This window comes from Eschrichtius robustus, chromosome 2, assembly GCF_028021215.1.
Source record: "Eschrichtius robustus isolate mEscRob2 chromosome 2, mEscRob2.pri, whole genome shotgun sequence".
Taxonomy (NCBI): domain Eukaryota; kingdom Metazoa; phylum Chordata; class Mammalia; order Artiodactyla; family Eschrichtiidae; genus Eschrichtius; species Eschrichtius robustus.
The window spans coordinates 72,546,062-72,562,145 of NC_090825.1; the positions used below are offsets into that span (position 1 = coordinate 72,546,062).

General features: G+C 36.5%; 1 protein-coding gene across 1 annotated transcript in view; it reads left to right on the forward strand.

The window, feature by feature from the left end:
- The window catches only part of ADGRV1 (adhesion G protein-coupled receptor V1), a 542,977-nt gene that overhangs the window by 211,873 nt on the left and 315,020 nt on the right, over positions 1-16,084 (forward strand). Inside the window, exon 79 of the mRNA XM_068534844.1 lies at positions 1,580-1,987. Within this exon, the coding sequence (XP_068390945.1) occupies positions 1,580-1,987 (408 nt within the window). The remainder of the gene's footprint in view (positions 1-1,579; positions 1,988-16,084) is intronic.

Below are 16,084 nucleotides of genomic sequence, written 5' to 3' on the forward strand. Positions count from 1 at the left end.
AGTGAACAGAATGTATATGTGCAGTTTATAGTAATAAAATCATCACCACCTACCTTAAGAAATCCAGGTTAATCAGGATCTTAAAACTAGCTGCCACGAACTCTTCTCTGATGCCATCCTGCTTTTTCCTTGCAGAATAACCTCTCCCCATCTTGCAGATAACCTCTATCCTATATTACATGATGAATTATTACCTTGTTTTTATTTATAGTTTTATCACATACCATATGCTGTAACCTGTTTTGGAAATTATGCAGATGAGATTCTTCCAGTTGTATTGTCTTACGGTGTGCTTTTTTTGCTCAACAATGTTTTTGAGAAATACGTGTGCTAATGTGTATAGTTCTTTCATTTTTCCTGTTATATGGTATTCCAGTGGATAGTTTAATTTCTCCATTCTGAAGCCAATAGTCTTTTGTGTTGTTGCCTTCAGCAAGGCTTTTTTCCCCTACCATTATGCTGCAGAGGCTCTTGAAAACCCTTTTTCTTCATTGATTTTTCACTTTTTGTAACACTTGGTCACTTCCTCCTTCTGGATGTGTGCTCTTCTCCTTTGGGCGTCTGGAGCACCACACTTTCCTACTCTTAACCCTTTTCTCTCTGGCAGCTCCTTCCTGTTGCCTGTGTTGGTCTTCCTGACCAATAAATATTGGGGTCCATCTAGACATACTCTCTAGGCTAGACCATCCATACCTGTTTTCTTTCAATATCTTCTATAAAATGAGAACTCCTGAATTTTTATCACTAGCCTCCTCACTGCCCTGGATCCAGACTCATATATCTGATTGCTCTTACCTGACATCTTTGTTTGAATTGTCTAAAAGGCATCTCAGGCTTAATATATATAATACATAACTCTTGATTTCTCCCTTAGCGCTATTTCCCCCCAGTTTACTGCCTTTCATTCAGGCACACAGCCAGGAGTTCTCCTCATTCTCCTCACCTCTCCATCCAGCATTGAATGAATCAGAAGGTCCTGCTGACTCTACATTCAAAATATGTTCCCAGTCTGAGTACTTCTTACCCTTTCTACTTACACAACCTAAACTACCGTTTGTGTGTTGTTTTTTTTTTGCAGGAACTAATGTAAAAACGCTCTATCTCTTCTTCCTGCTTCCATCCTCATCCCCTGCTACAGCCTAACTATCCACAAGAGCCAGAATACTCATGAAAATATGAAATAAAATGTGTCTCTCTCCTGCTGGAATCCTCCAGTGTCTTCCTGCCGTACTTTTGTATAATGGACATACATGATCTGACCCCTGGGCATATATGCCTCTGAATTTCTTCAAATTGTTAGTAAGCTCACAATTGGAGAAATTCTGTGAGGCAGTAGTGACATTTCTTTTCTAATTCTCTTTCTTGATCTATTCTAAGGCATCCGTCTTTCCTGATCTCGTCACTGTATGATGTGTATTTATCTCTCTGATTTGTTTTAGGAAATTAGAAAAAGTATAAAACCTCCTGTTTTAATAGTAACATTGTTGTGGCCCATCAGATTGTTTAGGAGAAATAAAATTTGTTTAGGACGAGATCAGAGGTTTATAGTTTCACTTAAGTGGTGTTGTTTAATTTCTAGGAGTTAAGGAGTGCTGAGACAACCGGTCGTGCTCTCATATCTCCAGCTATTTCTGGGAAAGACTTTGTGAGAACTGAAGGCATGTTGATCTTTGAACCTGGCCAGAGAAACACCGTATTGGATGTCATCCTAACACCAGAGACAGGGTCTTTAAATCCATTTCCTAAACGCTTCCAGATTGTGCTTTTTGACCCAAAAGGTGGTGCCAGAATTGATGAAGTGTATGGGACCGCTAACATCACTCTTGTCTCTGATGCGGCTTCTCAGGCCTTTTGGGGGCTTGCGGATCAGCTGCAGCAGCCCCTGGATGGTGACATTCTCAGCAGGGTGCTCCACAGTATTAGCACGAAAGTGGCAACGGAGAGCACAGATGAACAGCTCAGTGCTGTGATGTATTTAATAGACAAGGTAAGAAGCCCTCGCAAATGTTAGCAGTTGCAACACTGCTTCATACATTTTTTTTTCAGAGAAATTTACTTTATGTGGGGAAGTTCTTTCTAAACATAAAACAAAACCCCCAAGTCATAAGGGAAATGATTGATAAACTTGACCACATAAAGCGTAAACAAAATTTCTCTTTGCATATACCACAAGCAAAATCAAAAGACACCTAATGGTTATATATCAATTATATCTCAATAAAACTGGGGGGGGGGGAGTAAGAAAAAAAGAGAGCGCTAATAGGTGTGGGGTATATTTATGCAAATTTATGTATAACAAGAATGTTTATTTCAGCGTTACCTATAATAACAAAAATTGGGAAAAATAGCTATTAAGAGGGGCCTGGCATATCCATAAAATGTAAAAATTTTTTATGATTTAGACACAAAATAATTAGAATAAGACAATAATGAAACTGGCATTGAAAATGTAGATAATCACATGGTAGGGTTGAAATTTTAACAATAACATACAAGATGCCCAATTAACTTTGTATTTCAAATAAACAATGAATATATTTTTTATTATAGGTATATCACAAATAAAAATAAATATTTTTATTTACAGGCACTATTTGGGACATACTTATATCAAGCAATTATTGGTTGCTTATCTGAAATTCAAATAGAGTCACCTATACGTTATCTGGCAACCGTTCTTATGTCCCATATGTACTTCATATGTGCTCTAAGATATCCTCGAATTCAGGAATACAGGATAGAACTTCCAAGTACTGATACAATGTCATTCTATAAGGTCTTGTATTTTAAGTGAAATTGTTTCATATTTGTAAGTTTTATTATCCCTCAGATTCTAACTTCTTTGAAACAGAATCTGCTTTATGCTATATATTTCTTTATAGGAAGAGCTCAACAAATCTTAGTTATTGTTTAGTTAGTAGTAGAAGTGACTACTTATTTATGTTCAGTAGAAACAGCTACTGTGCTAAAGAGAGCAACAGCCTTAAATGACTCACTATAAAGATGTTCTGGATAAAACTCAGCTGTGGTTTTGGGCAAATTTTTGTCATGACATAATATTCTATCCCTTGATTTTCCTAGGTATGGTGCAATGAAAATTATTTAAAACGCTGTCATTTGCTTTAATAATAGTATTTGTCTTTTAAGACTGCTGGATTTGATATGCAAATTTTTAATTTCATTGGGTTTTGGTTTCCAGGTCATTGAAGCTTGGTAAAACACAAGTCAGGAGGCATTGCCTCTAATTTTGTGTTCTAGGACACTTGAAAAACCACAGGAATAATTTCTTCTGTGAAAGTTTGATAGACCCTCCTTTCCCATAAACGTCCCCCCTTCTTTTTCCTCTCCTGACAGTTTTTAAAGTTTTCCCTGTGGTGGATTCAGGTTTTCCACTTTTTCGTAAGACAGTTTTGATAATTTGGGGAGTTCTTTTCATTGCTGTTTATGTAAAATTGCTATTTAGATCCAGCATATTTCTTTTTATTATATACTTTTTAATATTATATATCTTATATTTCAAGAATTATTTTTTACAGTTGATTTATTTTATAATCATACAAATGATGATTTAGACTTGGCTCTATATTTTCCTACCTGGTTTTGTATTTCATGCTTGCAATAATTTTGACTGAATTGTCTGCAGACTGAGTCAGTCTGTGTTGTTATTTTAGGACGAGCAAATGGGATGTTTTGAGTCAGGGAAGGGTGGCTGTCACAGGTGCCTCCTGGGATTGGCCGTTCATCATCTCTGTCTCCCTGGAAAAGCTAGGCATCCTCTTTCTGCCTCAGTTTCCTTATCTGGAAACAAAGCAAAATAACACTAGCATCTTCCTCACCGGAATGTTGTGAGAATTAGAGAAGTTAGTATAACGTGCTGAGAACAGCACCCTTACAAACCAAGGGTTACATGAACGGCCTTTTTGTTTTATTTATTTATTTATTTATTTATTATTATTTTTTAGACATCTTTATTGGAGTATAATTGCTTTACAATGGTGTGTTAGATTCTGCTTTATAACAAAGTGAATCAGCTATACATATACATATATCCCCATATCTCCTCCCTCTTGCGTCTCCCTCCCACCCTCCCTATCCCACCCCTCTAGTTGGTCACAAAGCAGCAAGCTGATCTCCCTGTGCTATGCGGCTGCTTCCCACTAGCTATCGGTTTTACATTTAGTAGTGTATATAAGTCCATGCCACTCTCTCACTTCGTCCCAGCTTACCCTTCCCCCTCCCCGTGTCCTCAAGTCCATTCTCTACATCTGTGTCTTTATTCCTGTCCTGCCCCTAGGTTCTTCAGAACCATTTTTCTTTTTTTTTTAGATTCCATATATATGTGTTAGCATACTATAGTTATTTTTCTCTTTCTGACTTACTTCACTCTGTATGACAGTCTCTAGGTCCATCCACCTTACTACAAATAATTCTGTTTCTTTTTATGGCCGAGTAATATTCCATTGTATATATTTACCACATCTTCTTTATCCATTCAACTGTTGATGGACCCTTAGGTTGCTTCCATGTCCTGGCTATTGTAAATAGAGCTGCAATGAACATTGTGGTACATGACTCTTTTTGAATTATGGTTTTCTCAGGGTATATGCCCAGTAGTGGGATTGCTGGGTCATATGGTAATTCTAGTTTTAGTTTTTTAAGGAACCTCCATACTGTTCTCCATAGTGGCTGTATCAATTTACATTCCCACCAACAGTGCAAGAGGGTTCCCTTTTCTCCACACCCTCTCCAGCATTTACTGTTTGTAGATTTTTTGATGATGGCCATTCTGACTGGTGTGACGTGATACCTCACTGTAGTTTTGATTTGCATTCTCTAATGATTAGTGATGTTGAGCATCCTTTCATATGTTTGTTGGCAATCTGTATATCTGCTTTGGAGAAATGTCTATGCAGGTCTTCTGCCCATTTTTAGATTTGGTTGTTTGTTTTTTTTGATATTGAGCTGCATGAGATACTTATAAATTTTGGAGGTTAATCCTTTGTCAGTTGCTTAATTTGCAAATATTTTCTGCCATTCTGAGGGTTGTCTTTTCATCTTGTTTATGGTTTCCTTTGCTGTGCAAAACTTTTAAGTTTTATTGGGGCCCATTTGTTTATTTTTGTTTTTATTTCCATTTCTCTAGGAGGTGGGTCAAAAAGGATCTTGCTGTGATTTATGTCATAGAGTGTTCTGCCTATGTTTTCCTCTAAGAGTTTGATAGTGTCTGGCCTTACATTTAGTTCTTTAATCCATTTTGAGTTTATTTTTGTGTATGGTGCTAGGGAGTGTTCTTATTTCATTCTTTTACATGTAGCTGTCCAGTTTTCCCAGCACCACTTTTTGAAGAGGCTGTCTTTTCTCCGTTTTATATTCTTGCCTCCTTTATCAAAAATAAGGTGACCATATGTGCGTGGGTTTGCCTCTGGGCTTTCTATCCTGTACCATTGATCTATGTTTCTGTTTCTGTGCCAGTACCATACTGTCTTGATTACTGTAGTTTTGTAATATAGTCTGAAGTCCAGGAGCCTGATTCGTCCAGCTCCGTTTTTCTTTCTCAAGATTGCTTTGGCTATTTGGGGTCTTTTCTATTGCCATACAAACTGTGAAATTTTTTGTTCTAGTTCTGTGAAAAATGCCATTGGTAGTTTGATAGGGATTGCATTGAATCTGTAGATTGCTTTGGTAGTACATTCATTTTCACAATGTTGCTTCTTCCAATCCAAGAGCATGGTATATCTCTCCATCTATTTGTATCATCTTTAATTTTTTCATCACTGTCTTATAGTTTTCTGCATACAGGTCTTTTGTCTCCCTTGGTAGGTTTATTCCTAGGTATTTTATTCTTTTTGTTGCAATGGTAAATGGGAGTGTTTCCTTAATTTCTCTTTCAGATTCTTCATTATTAGTGTATAGGAATGCAAGAGATTTCTGTGCATTAATTTTGTATCCTGCAACTTTACCAAATTCATTGATTAGTTGTAGTAGTTTTCTGGTAGCATGGTTAGGATTCTCTGTGCATAGTATCATGTCATCTGCAAACAGTGACAGTTTTACTTCTTTTCTGATTTGGATTCCTTTTCATTCTTTTTCTTCTCTGATTGCTGTGGCTAAAACTTCCAAAACTATGTTGAATAATAGTGGTGAGAGTGGACAACCTTGTCTTGTTTCTGATCTTAGAGGAAATGGTTTCAGTTTTTCACCATTGAGACCGATGTTGGCTGTGGGTTTGTCATTTATGGCCTTAATTTTGTTGAGGAAAGTTCCCTCTATGCCTACTTTCTGGAGACTTTTTATCATAAATGGGTGTTGAATTTTGTCGACAGCTTTTTCTCCATCTACTGAGATGATCATATGGTTTTTCTCCTTCATTTGGTGAATATGGTTTACCACATTGATTGATTTGCGTATATTGAAGAATCCTTGCATTCCTGGGATAAATCCCACTTGATCATGGTGTATGATCCTTTTAATGTGCTGTTGGCTTCTGTTTGCTAGTATTTTGTTGAGGATTTTTGCATCTATGTTCATCAGTGACATTGGCCTGTTGTTTTCTTTCTTTGTGACATCTTTGGTTTTGGTATCAGGGTGATGGTGACCTTGTAGAATGAGTTTGGAAGTGTCCTCCCTCTGCTATATTTTGGAAGAGTTTGAGAAGGATAGGTATTAGCTCTTCTCTAAATGTTGGATAGAATTCGCCTGTGAAGCCATCTGGTCCTGGGCTTTTGTTTGTTGGAAGATTTTTAATCACAGTTTCAATTTCAGTGCTTGTGATTGGTCTGTTTATATTTTCTATTTTTTCCTGGTTCAGTCTCTGAAGGTTGTGCTTTTCCAAGAATTTGTCCATTTCTTCCAGGTTGTCCATTTTATTGGCATATAGTTGCTTATAGTGTCTCTCATGATCCTTTGAATTTCTGCAGTGTCAGTTGTTACTTCTTTTTCATTTCTAATTCTATTGATTTGTGTCTTCTCCCTTTTTTTCTTCATGAGTCTGGTAATGGTTTATCAATTTTGTTTATCTTCTCAAAGAACCAGCTTTTAGTTTTATTGATCTTTGCTATCGTTTCCTTCGTTTCTTTTTTTAAATTTTATTTCTTTTTTTATTTTATTTTACTTGTTTGTTGAATTTTTGAATTTTATTTTATTTATTTTTGTATACAGCAGGTTCTTATTAGTTATCCATTTTATACATATTAGTTTATATATGTCAATCCCAATCTTCCAATTCACCACAACACCACCACAACCACCACCACCACCACCCCCACTGCCACTTTCCCCCCTTGGTGTCCATACGTTTGTTCTCTACATCTGTGTCTCTATTTCTGCCCTGCAAACCAGCTCATCTGTACCATTTTTCTAGGTTCCACATATATGCATTAATATATGATATTTGTTTCTCTCTTTCTAACTTACTTCACTCTGTATGACAGTCTCTAGATCCATCCATGTCTCTACAAATGACCCAGTTTCGTTCCTGTTTATGGCTGAGTATTATTCCATTGTATATATGTACCACATCTTTATCCATTCGTCTGTCGATGGGCATTTAGGTTGCTTCCCTGACCTGGCTATAGTAAATAGTGCTGCAGTGAACATTGGGGAGCATGTTTCTTTTTGAATTATGGTTTTCTCAGGGTATATGCCCAGTAGTGGGATTGCTGGGTCATATGGTAATTCTAGTTTTCGTTTTTTAAGGAACCTCCATACTCTTCCCCATAGTGTCTGTATCAATTTACATTCTCACCAACAGTGCAAGAGGGTTCCCTTTTCTCTACACCCTCTCCAGCATTTGTTGTTTGTAGATTTTCTGATGATGCCCCTTCTAACTGGTGTGAGGTGATACCTCATTGTAGTTTTGATTTGCATTTCTCTAATAATTAGTGATGTTGAGCAGCTTTTCATGTGCTTCTTGGCAATCTGTATATCTGCTTTGGAGAAATGTCTATTTAGGTCTTCTGCCCATTTCTTGATTGGGTTGTTTGTTTTTTTAATATTGAGCTGCATGATCTGTTTATATATTTTGGAGATTAATCCTTTGTCTGTTGATTCGTTTGCAGATATTTTCTCCCGTTCTGAGGGTTGTCTTTTCGTCTTGTTTGTAGTTTCCTTTGCTTTGCAAATGGTTTTAAGTTTCATTAGGTCCCATTTGTTTATTTTTGTTTTTATTTCCATTACTCCAGGAGGTGGATCAAAAAATATCTTGCTGTGATTTATGTCAGTGTTCTTCCAATGTTATCCTCTAAGAGTTTTATAGTGTCCAGTCTTACATTTAGGTCTCTAATCCATTTTGAGTTTATTTTTGTTTATGGTGTTAGGGAGTGTTCTCATTTCATTCTTTTACATGTAGCTGTCCAGTTTTCCCAGCAACACTTTTTGAAGAGATTGTCTTTTCTCCATTGTATATGTCCTTGCCTCGTTTGTCATAGATTAGTTGACCATAGGTGTGTGGGGTTATCTCTGGACTTTCTATCCTGCTCTGTGATCTATATTTCTGTTTTTGTGCCAGTACCATATTGTCTTGATTACTGTAGCTTTTTAGTATAGTCTGAAGTCAGGGAGTCTGATTCCTCCCGCTCCATTTTTTTCCCTCAAGACTGCTTTGGGTGCTTGGGGTCTTTTGTGTCTCCATAAAAATTTTAAGATTTTTTGTTCTAGTTCTGTAAAAAATGCCATTGGTAATTTGATAGGGATTGCATTGAATCTGTAGATTGCTTTTGGTAGTATAGTCATTTTCGCAATGTTGCTTCTTCCAAGCCAAGAACATGGTATACGTCTCCATCTGTTTATATCATCTTTAATTTCTTTCATCAGTGTTTTTATAGTTTTCTGCATACAGGTCTTTTGTCTCCCTTGCTAGGTTTATTCCTAGGTTTTTTATTCTTTTTGATGCAATGGCAAATGGGAGTATTTCCTTAATTTCTCTTTCAGGCTTTTCATCATTAGTGTATAGGAATGCAAGAGATTTCTGTGCATTAATTTTGTATCCTGCAACTTTACCACATTCATTGATTAGCTCTAGTAGTTTTCTGATGGCATCTTTAGGATTCTCTATGTATACTATCATGTCATCTGCAAACATTGACAGTTTTACTTCTTCTTTTCCAATTTGTATTCCTTTTATTTCTTTTTCTTCTCTGATTGCCGTGGCTAGGACTTCCAGAACTATGTTGAATAATAGTGGTGAGAGTGGACATCCTTGTCTCGTTCCTGATCTTAGAGGAAATGCTTTCAGTCTTTCACCATTGAGAATGATGCTTGCTGTGGGTTTGTCATATATGACCTTTATTATGTTGTGGTAACTTCCCACTATGCCCACTTTCTAAGGACTTTTTATCATAACTGGGTGTTGAATATTGTCAAAACCTTTTTCTGCGTCTATCGAGATGATCATATGGTTTTTATTGTTCAATTTGTTAATATGGTGTATCACATTGATTGATTTGCGTGTATTGAAGAATCCTTGCATCCTTGGGATAAATCCCACTTGATCATGGTGTATGATCCTTTTAATGTGTTGTTGGATTCTGTTTGCTAGTAATTTGTTGAGGATTTTTGCATCTATATTCATCAGTGATATTGGTTGTAATTTTCTTTTTTAGTAGTATCTTTGTCTGGTTTTGGTATCAGGGTGATGGTGGCCTCATAGAATGAGTTTGGGGGTGTTCCTTCCTCTGCAATTTTTTGGAAGAGTTTGAGAAGGATGGGTGTTAGCTCTTCTCTAAACATTTGATAGAATTCATCTGTGAAGCCATCTGGTCCTGGACTTTTGTTTATTGGAAGATTTTTAATCACAGTTTCAATTTCATTACTTGTGATTGGTCTGTTCATATTTTCTTTTTCTTCCTGGTTCAGTCTTGGAAGGTTACACCTTTCTAGGAATTTGTCCATTTCTTCCAGGTTGTCCATTTTATTGGCATAGAGTTGCTTGTAGTAGTCTCTTAGGATGCTTTGTATTTCTGCCGTGTCTGTTGTAACTTCTCCCTTTTCATTTCTAATTTTATTGATTTGAGTCCTCTCCCTCTTTTTCTTGATGAGTCTGGCTAATGGTTTATCAATTTTGTTTATCTCCTCAAAGAACCAGCTTTTAGTTTTATTGATCTTTGCTATTGTTTTCTGTTTCTATTTCATTTATTTCTTCTCTGATCTTATGATTTCTTTCCTTCTACTGATCTTTGGGTTTCGTTTGTTCTTCTTTCTCTAATTCCTTTAGGTGTAAGGTTAGATTGTTTAGTTGAAATTTTCTTGTTTCTTGAGGTAGGCTTGTATTGCTATAAACTTCCCTCTTCAAACTGCTTTTGCTGCATCCCACAGGTTTTGGATCATCATGTTTTCGTTGTCATTTGTCTCTAGGTATTTTTTGATTTCCTCTTTGATTTCTTCAGTGACCTCTTGGCTGTTTAGTAATGTATTGTTTAGCCTCCATGTGTTTGTGTTTCTCATGTTTTTTTCCCTGTAATGGATTTCTAATCTCATAGCGTTGTGGTCAGAAAAGATGCTGGATATGATTTCAGTTTTCTTAAATTTACTGAGGCTTGATTTGTGACCCAAGATGTGATCTCTCCTGGAGAATGTTCCATGTGCACTTGAGAAGAAAGTGTAATCTGCTATTTTTGGATGGAATGTCCTATAAATATCAACTAAATGTATGTGGTCCGTTGTGTCATTTAAAGCTTGTGTTTCCTTATTAATTTTCTGTTTAGATGATCTGTCCATTGGGGTAAGTGAGGTGTTAAAGTCCCCCGCTATTATTGTGTTACTGTCGATTTCCTCTTTTAGAGCTGTTAGCAGTTGCCTTATGTATTGAGGTGCTCCTATGTTGGGTGCATATATATTTATAATTGTTATATCTTCTTCTTGGATTGATCCCTTGACCATTATGTAGTGTCCTTCCTTGTCTCTTGTCACATTCTTTATTTTAAAGTCTATTTTATCTGATATGAGTATAGCTACTCCAGTTTTCTTTTGATTCCATTTGCATGGAATATCTTTTTCCATCCCCTTACTTTCAGTCCGTATGTGTCCCTAGGTCTGAAGTGGTTCTCTTGTAGACAGCATATAGATGAGTCTTGTTTTTGTATCCATTCAGCGAGCCTGTGTCTTTTTGTTGGAGCATTTAATCCATTCACGTTTAAGATAATTATCGATATGTATGTTCCTGTGACCATTTTCTTAATTGTTATGAGTTTGTTTTTGTAGGTCCTTTTCTTCTCTTGTGTTTCCCTCTTAGAGAAGTTCCTTTAGCATTTGTTCTAGAGCTGGTTTGGTGGTGCTGAATTCTCTTAGCTTTTGTTTGTCTGTAAAGCTTATGATTTCTCCATCAAATCTGAATGTGATCCTTGCTGGGTAGAGTAATCTTGGTTGTAGGTTCTTCCCTTTCATCACTTTAAATATATCATGCCATTCCCTCCTGGCTTGTAGAGTTTCTGCTGAGAAATCAGCTGTTAACCTTATGGGAGTTCCGTTGTATGTTATTTTTCGTTTTTCCCTTGTTGCTTTCAATAATTTTTCTTTGTTTTTAATTTTTGTCAATTTCATTACTGTGTGTCTTGGCGTCTTTCTCCTTTGGTTTATCCTGCCAGGGACTCTCTGTGCTTCCTGGACTTGGGTGGCTATTTCCTTTCCCATGTTAGGGAAGTTTTCAACTATAATCTCTTCAAATATTTTCTTGGGTCCTTTATCTCGCTCTTCTCCTTCTGGGACCCCTATAATGCAAATGTTGTTGCATTTACTATTGTCCCAGAGGTCTCTTAGGGTGTCTTGATTTCTTTTCATTCTTTTTTCTTTATTCTGTTCTGCGGCTGTGAATTCCACCATTCTGTCTTCCAGGTCACTTATCCGTTCTTCTGCCTCAGTTATTCTGCTATTGATTCCTTGTAGTGTATTTTTCATTTCAGTTATTGTATTGTTCATCTCCGTTTGTTTGTCCTTTATTCTTCTAGGTGTTTGTTCCTTAATTCTTCTAGGTCTTTGTTAAATATTTCTTGCATCTTCTTGATCTTTGCCTCCATTACTTTTTACGAGGTCCTGGATCATCTTCACTATCATTATTCTGAATTCTTTTTCCTGGAAGTTTTCCTGTCTCTACTTCATTTAGTTGTTTTTCTGGCGTTTTATCTTGTTCCTTCATCTGGTACAAAGTCCTCTGAATTTTCATCTTGTCTGTCTTTCTCCGAATATGGTTTTTGTTCCACAGGCTGCAGGATTTTAGTTCTTCTTGCTTCAGTTTTCTGCCCTCTGGAGGGTGAGGCTGCAGGCTGGCTTCTTTGATGGTCACAGGATGAGTTTCTGCAGCTCCAGAGGTGCAGAAATATCCTCTTCAGATGTCTCCTTCAGAATAAGAAAATCTTTCCCAGATATCCCCTTGCAGACCTCTATTACCACTCTTTGGCCAGAACTGGGACATATGACTGCCCCTGAACCAGTCACAGGAGAGGGGAATGACATTTTGATAAGTGATAACTAGACGAATTAGGTTCAATCTTCCTGAACTGAGAATTTGGCAGGTTATTGCCTGAAAGAAAGGTGGATGGATACCCAACACGTTGCAGTTCTTGGAATGACTTCACACCAGCCAGTAAGAATCTGTTTGTGTGAATATCTCTTTCCTGCTAGTGTTGGAGGGTCTCCTGCGGAGGCTGGGGGTGGCTGTGGCTCACCGTGAGGACCTCCTTCATTTCTTTTTCATTTATTTCTGATCTGATCTTTATGATTTCTTTCCTTCTGCTAACTTAGGGTTTTTTTGTTCTTCTTTCTCTAATTGCTTTAGGTGTAAGGTTAGGTCGCTTATTTGAGATGTTTCTTGTTTCTTGTGGTAGCATTGTATTGCTATAAACTTCCCTCTTAGATCTGCTTTTGCTGCATCCCATAGGTTTTGGGTCGTCGTGTTTTCATTGTTATTTGTTTCTAGGTATTTTTTTATTTCTTCAGTGATCTCTCGGTTATTAAGTAGTGTATTTTTTAGTGTTTGTAGTTTTTACAGATTTTTTCGTATAATTGATATCTAGTCTCATAGCATTGTGGTCAGAAAAGATACTTGATACGATTTCTATTTTCTCTAATTTACCAAGGCTTGATTTGTGACCCACGATGTGATCTATCCTGCAGAATGTTTCATGAGCACTTGAGAAGAAAGTGTATTCTGTTGTTTTTGCATGGAATGTCCTATTAATATCAATTAATTCTATCTTGTTTAATGTGTCATTTAAAGCTTGTGTTTCCTTATTTATTTTCATTTTGGATGATGTGTCCATTGGTGAAAGTGGGGTGTTAAAGTCCCCTACTATGATTGTGTTACTGTCGATTTCCTCTTTTATGGCTGTTAGCATTTGCCTGATGTATTTAGGTTCTCCTTTGTTGGGTTCATAAACATTTACAATTGTTTTATCTTCTTCTTTGATTGATCCCTGATCATTATGTAGTGTCCTTCTTTGTCTCTTGTAATAGTCTCTATTTTAAAGTCTATTTTTTCTGATATGAGAATTGCTACTCCAGTTTTCTTTTGATTTTCATTTGCATGGAATATGTTTTTCCATCCCCTCACTTTCAGTCTGTATGTGTCTAGGTCTGAAGTGGGTCTCTTGTAGACAGCATATATACGGGTCTTGTTTTTGTATCCATTCAGCCAGTCTGTGTCTTGGTGGGAGCATTTAATCCATTTACATTTCAGGTAATTATCAATATGTGTGTTCCTATTATCATTTTCTTAATTGTTTTGGGTTTGTTATTGTAGGTCTTTTCCTTCTCTTGTGTTTCCTGCCTAGAGAAGTTCCTTTAGCATTTGTTGTAATGATGGTTTGGTGGTGCTGAATTCTCTTAGGTTTTGCTTGTCTGTAAAGTTTTTAATTTCTCTGTCGAATCTGAATGAGATCCTTGCTGGGTAGACTAGTCTTGGTTATAGGTTTTTCCCTTTCATCACTTTAAGTATGTCTTGCCACTCCCTTCTGGCTTGCACAGTGTCTGCTGAAAGATCAGCTGTTAACCTTATGGGGATTCCCTTGTATGTTATTTGTTGTTTTTCCCTTTTTGCTTTTAATATTTTTTCTTTGTATGTAATTTTTGACGGTTTGATTAATATATGTCTTGGCGTGTTTCTCCTTGGATTTATCCTGTATGGGACTCTGTGCTTCCTGCACTTGATTGAGTATTTTCTTTCCCATATTAGGGAAGTTTCCAACTATAATCTCTTCAAATATTTTCTCAGTCCCTTTCTTTTTCTCTTCTTCTTCTGGTACCCCTATAATTCAAATGTTGTCCCAGAGGTCTCTAAGACTGTCCTCAATTCTTTTCATTCTTTTTTCTTTTTTCTGCTCTGCCTTAGTAATTGACACTATTTTATCTTCCAGGTCAGTTATCTGTTCTTCTGCCTCAGTTGTTTTTCTATTGACTCCTTGTAGAGAATTTTAAATTTCATTTATTGTGTTGTTCATCTCTGTTTGCTCTTTCGTTCTTCTAGGTCCTTGTTAAACGTTTCTTGTATTTTCTCCATTCTATTTCCAAGATTTTGGATCATCTTTTTTTTTTTTTTTTTTTTTTTTATTAGGTCCCACTTGTTTATTTTTGTTTTTATTTCCATTACTCTAGGAGGTGGATCAAAAAAGATCTTGCTGTGATTTATGTCAAAGAGTGTTCTTCCTATGTTTTCCTCTAAGAGTTTTATAGTGTCCAGTCTTATATTTAGGTCTCTAATCCATTTTGGGTTTATTTTTGTGTATGGTGTTAGGGAGTATTCTAATTTCATTCTTTTACATGTAGCTGTCCAGTTTTCCCAGCACCACTTATTGAAGAGACTGTCTTTTCTCCATTGTATATCTTTGCCTCCTTTGTCATAGATTAGTTGACCATAGGTGCGTGGGTTAATCTCTGGGCTTTCTATCTTGTTCCATTGATCTATGTTTCTGTTTTTGTGCCAGTACCATATTGTCTTGATTACTGTAGCTTTGTAGTAGAGTCTGAAGTCAGGGAGTCTGATTCCTCCAGCTCCATTTTTTTGCCTCAAGACTGCTTTGGCTATTCGGGGTCTTTTGTGTCTCCATACAAATTTTAAGATGATTTGTTCTAGCTCCGTAAAAAATGCCATTGGTAATTTGATAGGGATTGCATTGAATCTGTAGATTGCTTTGGGTAGTATACTCATTTTCACAGTGTTGATTCTTCCAAGCCAAGAACATGGTATATCTCTCCATCTGTTGGTATCATCTTTAATTTCTTTCATCAGTGTCTTATAGTTTTCTGCATACAGGTCTTTTGTCTCCCCAGGTAGATTTATTCCTAGGTATTTTATTCTTTTTGTTGCAATGGTAAATGGGAGTGTTTCCATAATTTCTCTTTCAGAGTTTTCATCATTAGTGTATAGGAATGCAAGAGATTTCTGTGCATTAATTTTGTATCCTGCAACTTTACCATATTCATTAATTAGCTCTAGCAGTTTTCTGGTGGCAGTTTTAGGATTCTCTATGTATAGTATCATGTCATCCGCAAACAGTGACAGTTTTACTTCTTCTTTTCCAATTTGTATTCCTTTTATTTCTTTTTCTTCTCTGATTGCCGTGGCTAGGACTTCCAGAACTATGTTGAATAATAGTGGTGAGAGTGGACATCCTTGTCTCGTTCCTGATCTTAGAGGAAATGCTTTCAGTTTTTCACCATTGAGAATGATGTTTGCTGTGGGTTTGTCATATATGGCCTTTATTATGTTGAGGTAGGTTCCCTCTATGCCCACTTTCTGGAGAGTTTTTATCAGAAATGGGTGTTGAATTTTGTCAAAAGCTTTTTCTGCATCTATTGAGATGATCATATGGTTTTTATTCTTCAATTTGTTAATATGGTGTATCACATTGATTGATTTGCGTATATTGAAGAATCCTTGCATCCCTGGGATAAATCCCACTTGATCGTGGTGTATGATCCTTTTAATGTGTTGTTGGATTCTGTTTGCTAGTATTTTGTTGAGGATTTTTGCATCTATATTCATCAGTGATATTGGTCTGTAATTTTCTTTTTTTGTAGTGTCTTTGTCTGGTTTTGGTATCAGGGTGATGGTGGCCTCATAGAATGAGTTTGGGAGTGTTCCTTCCTCTGCAATTTT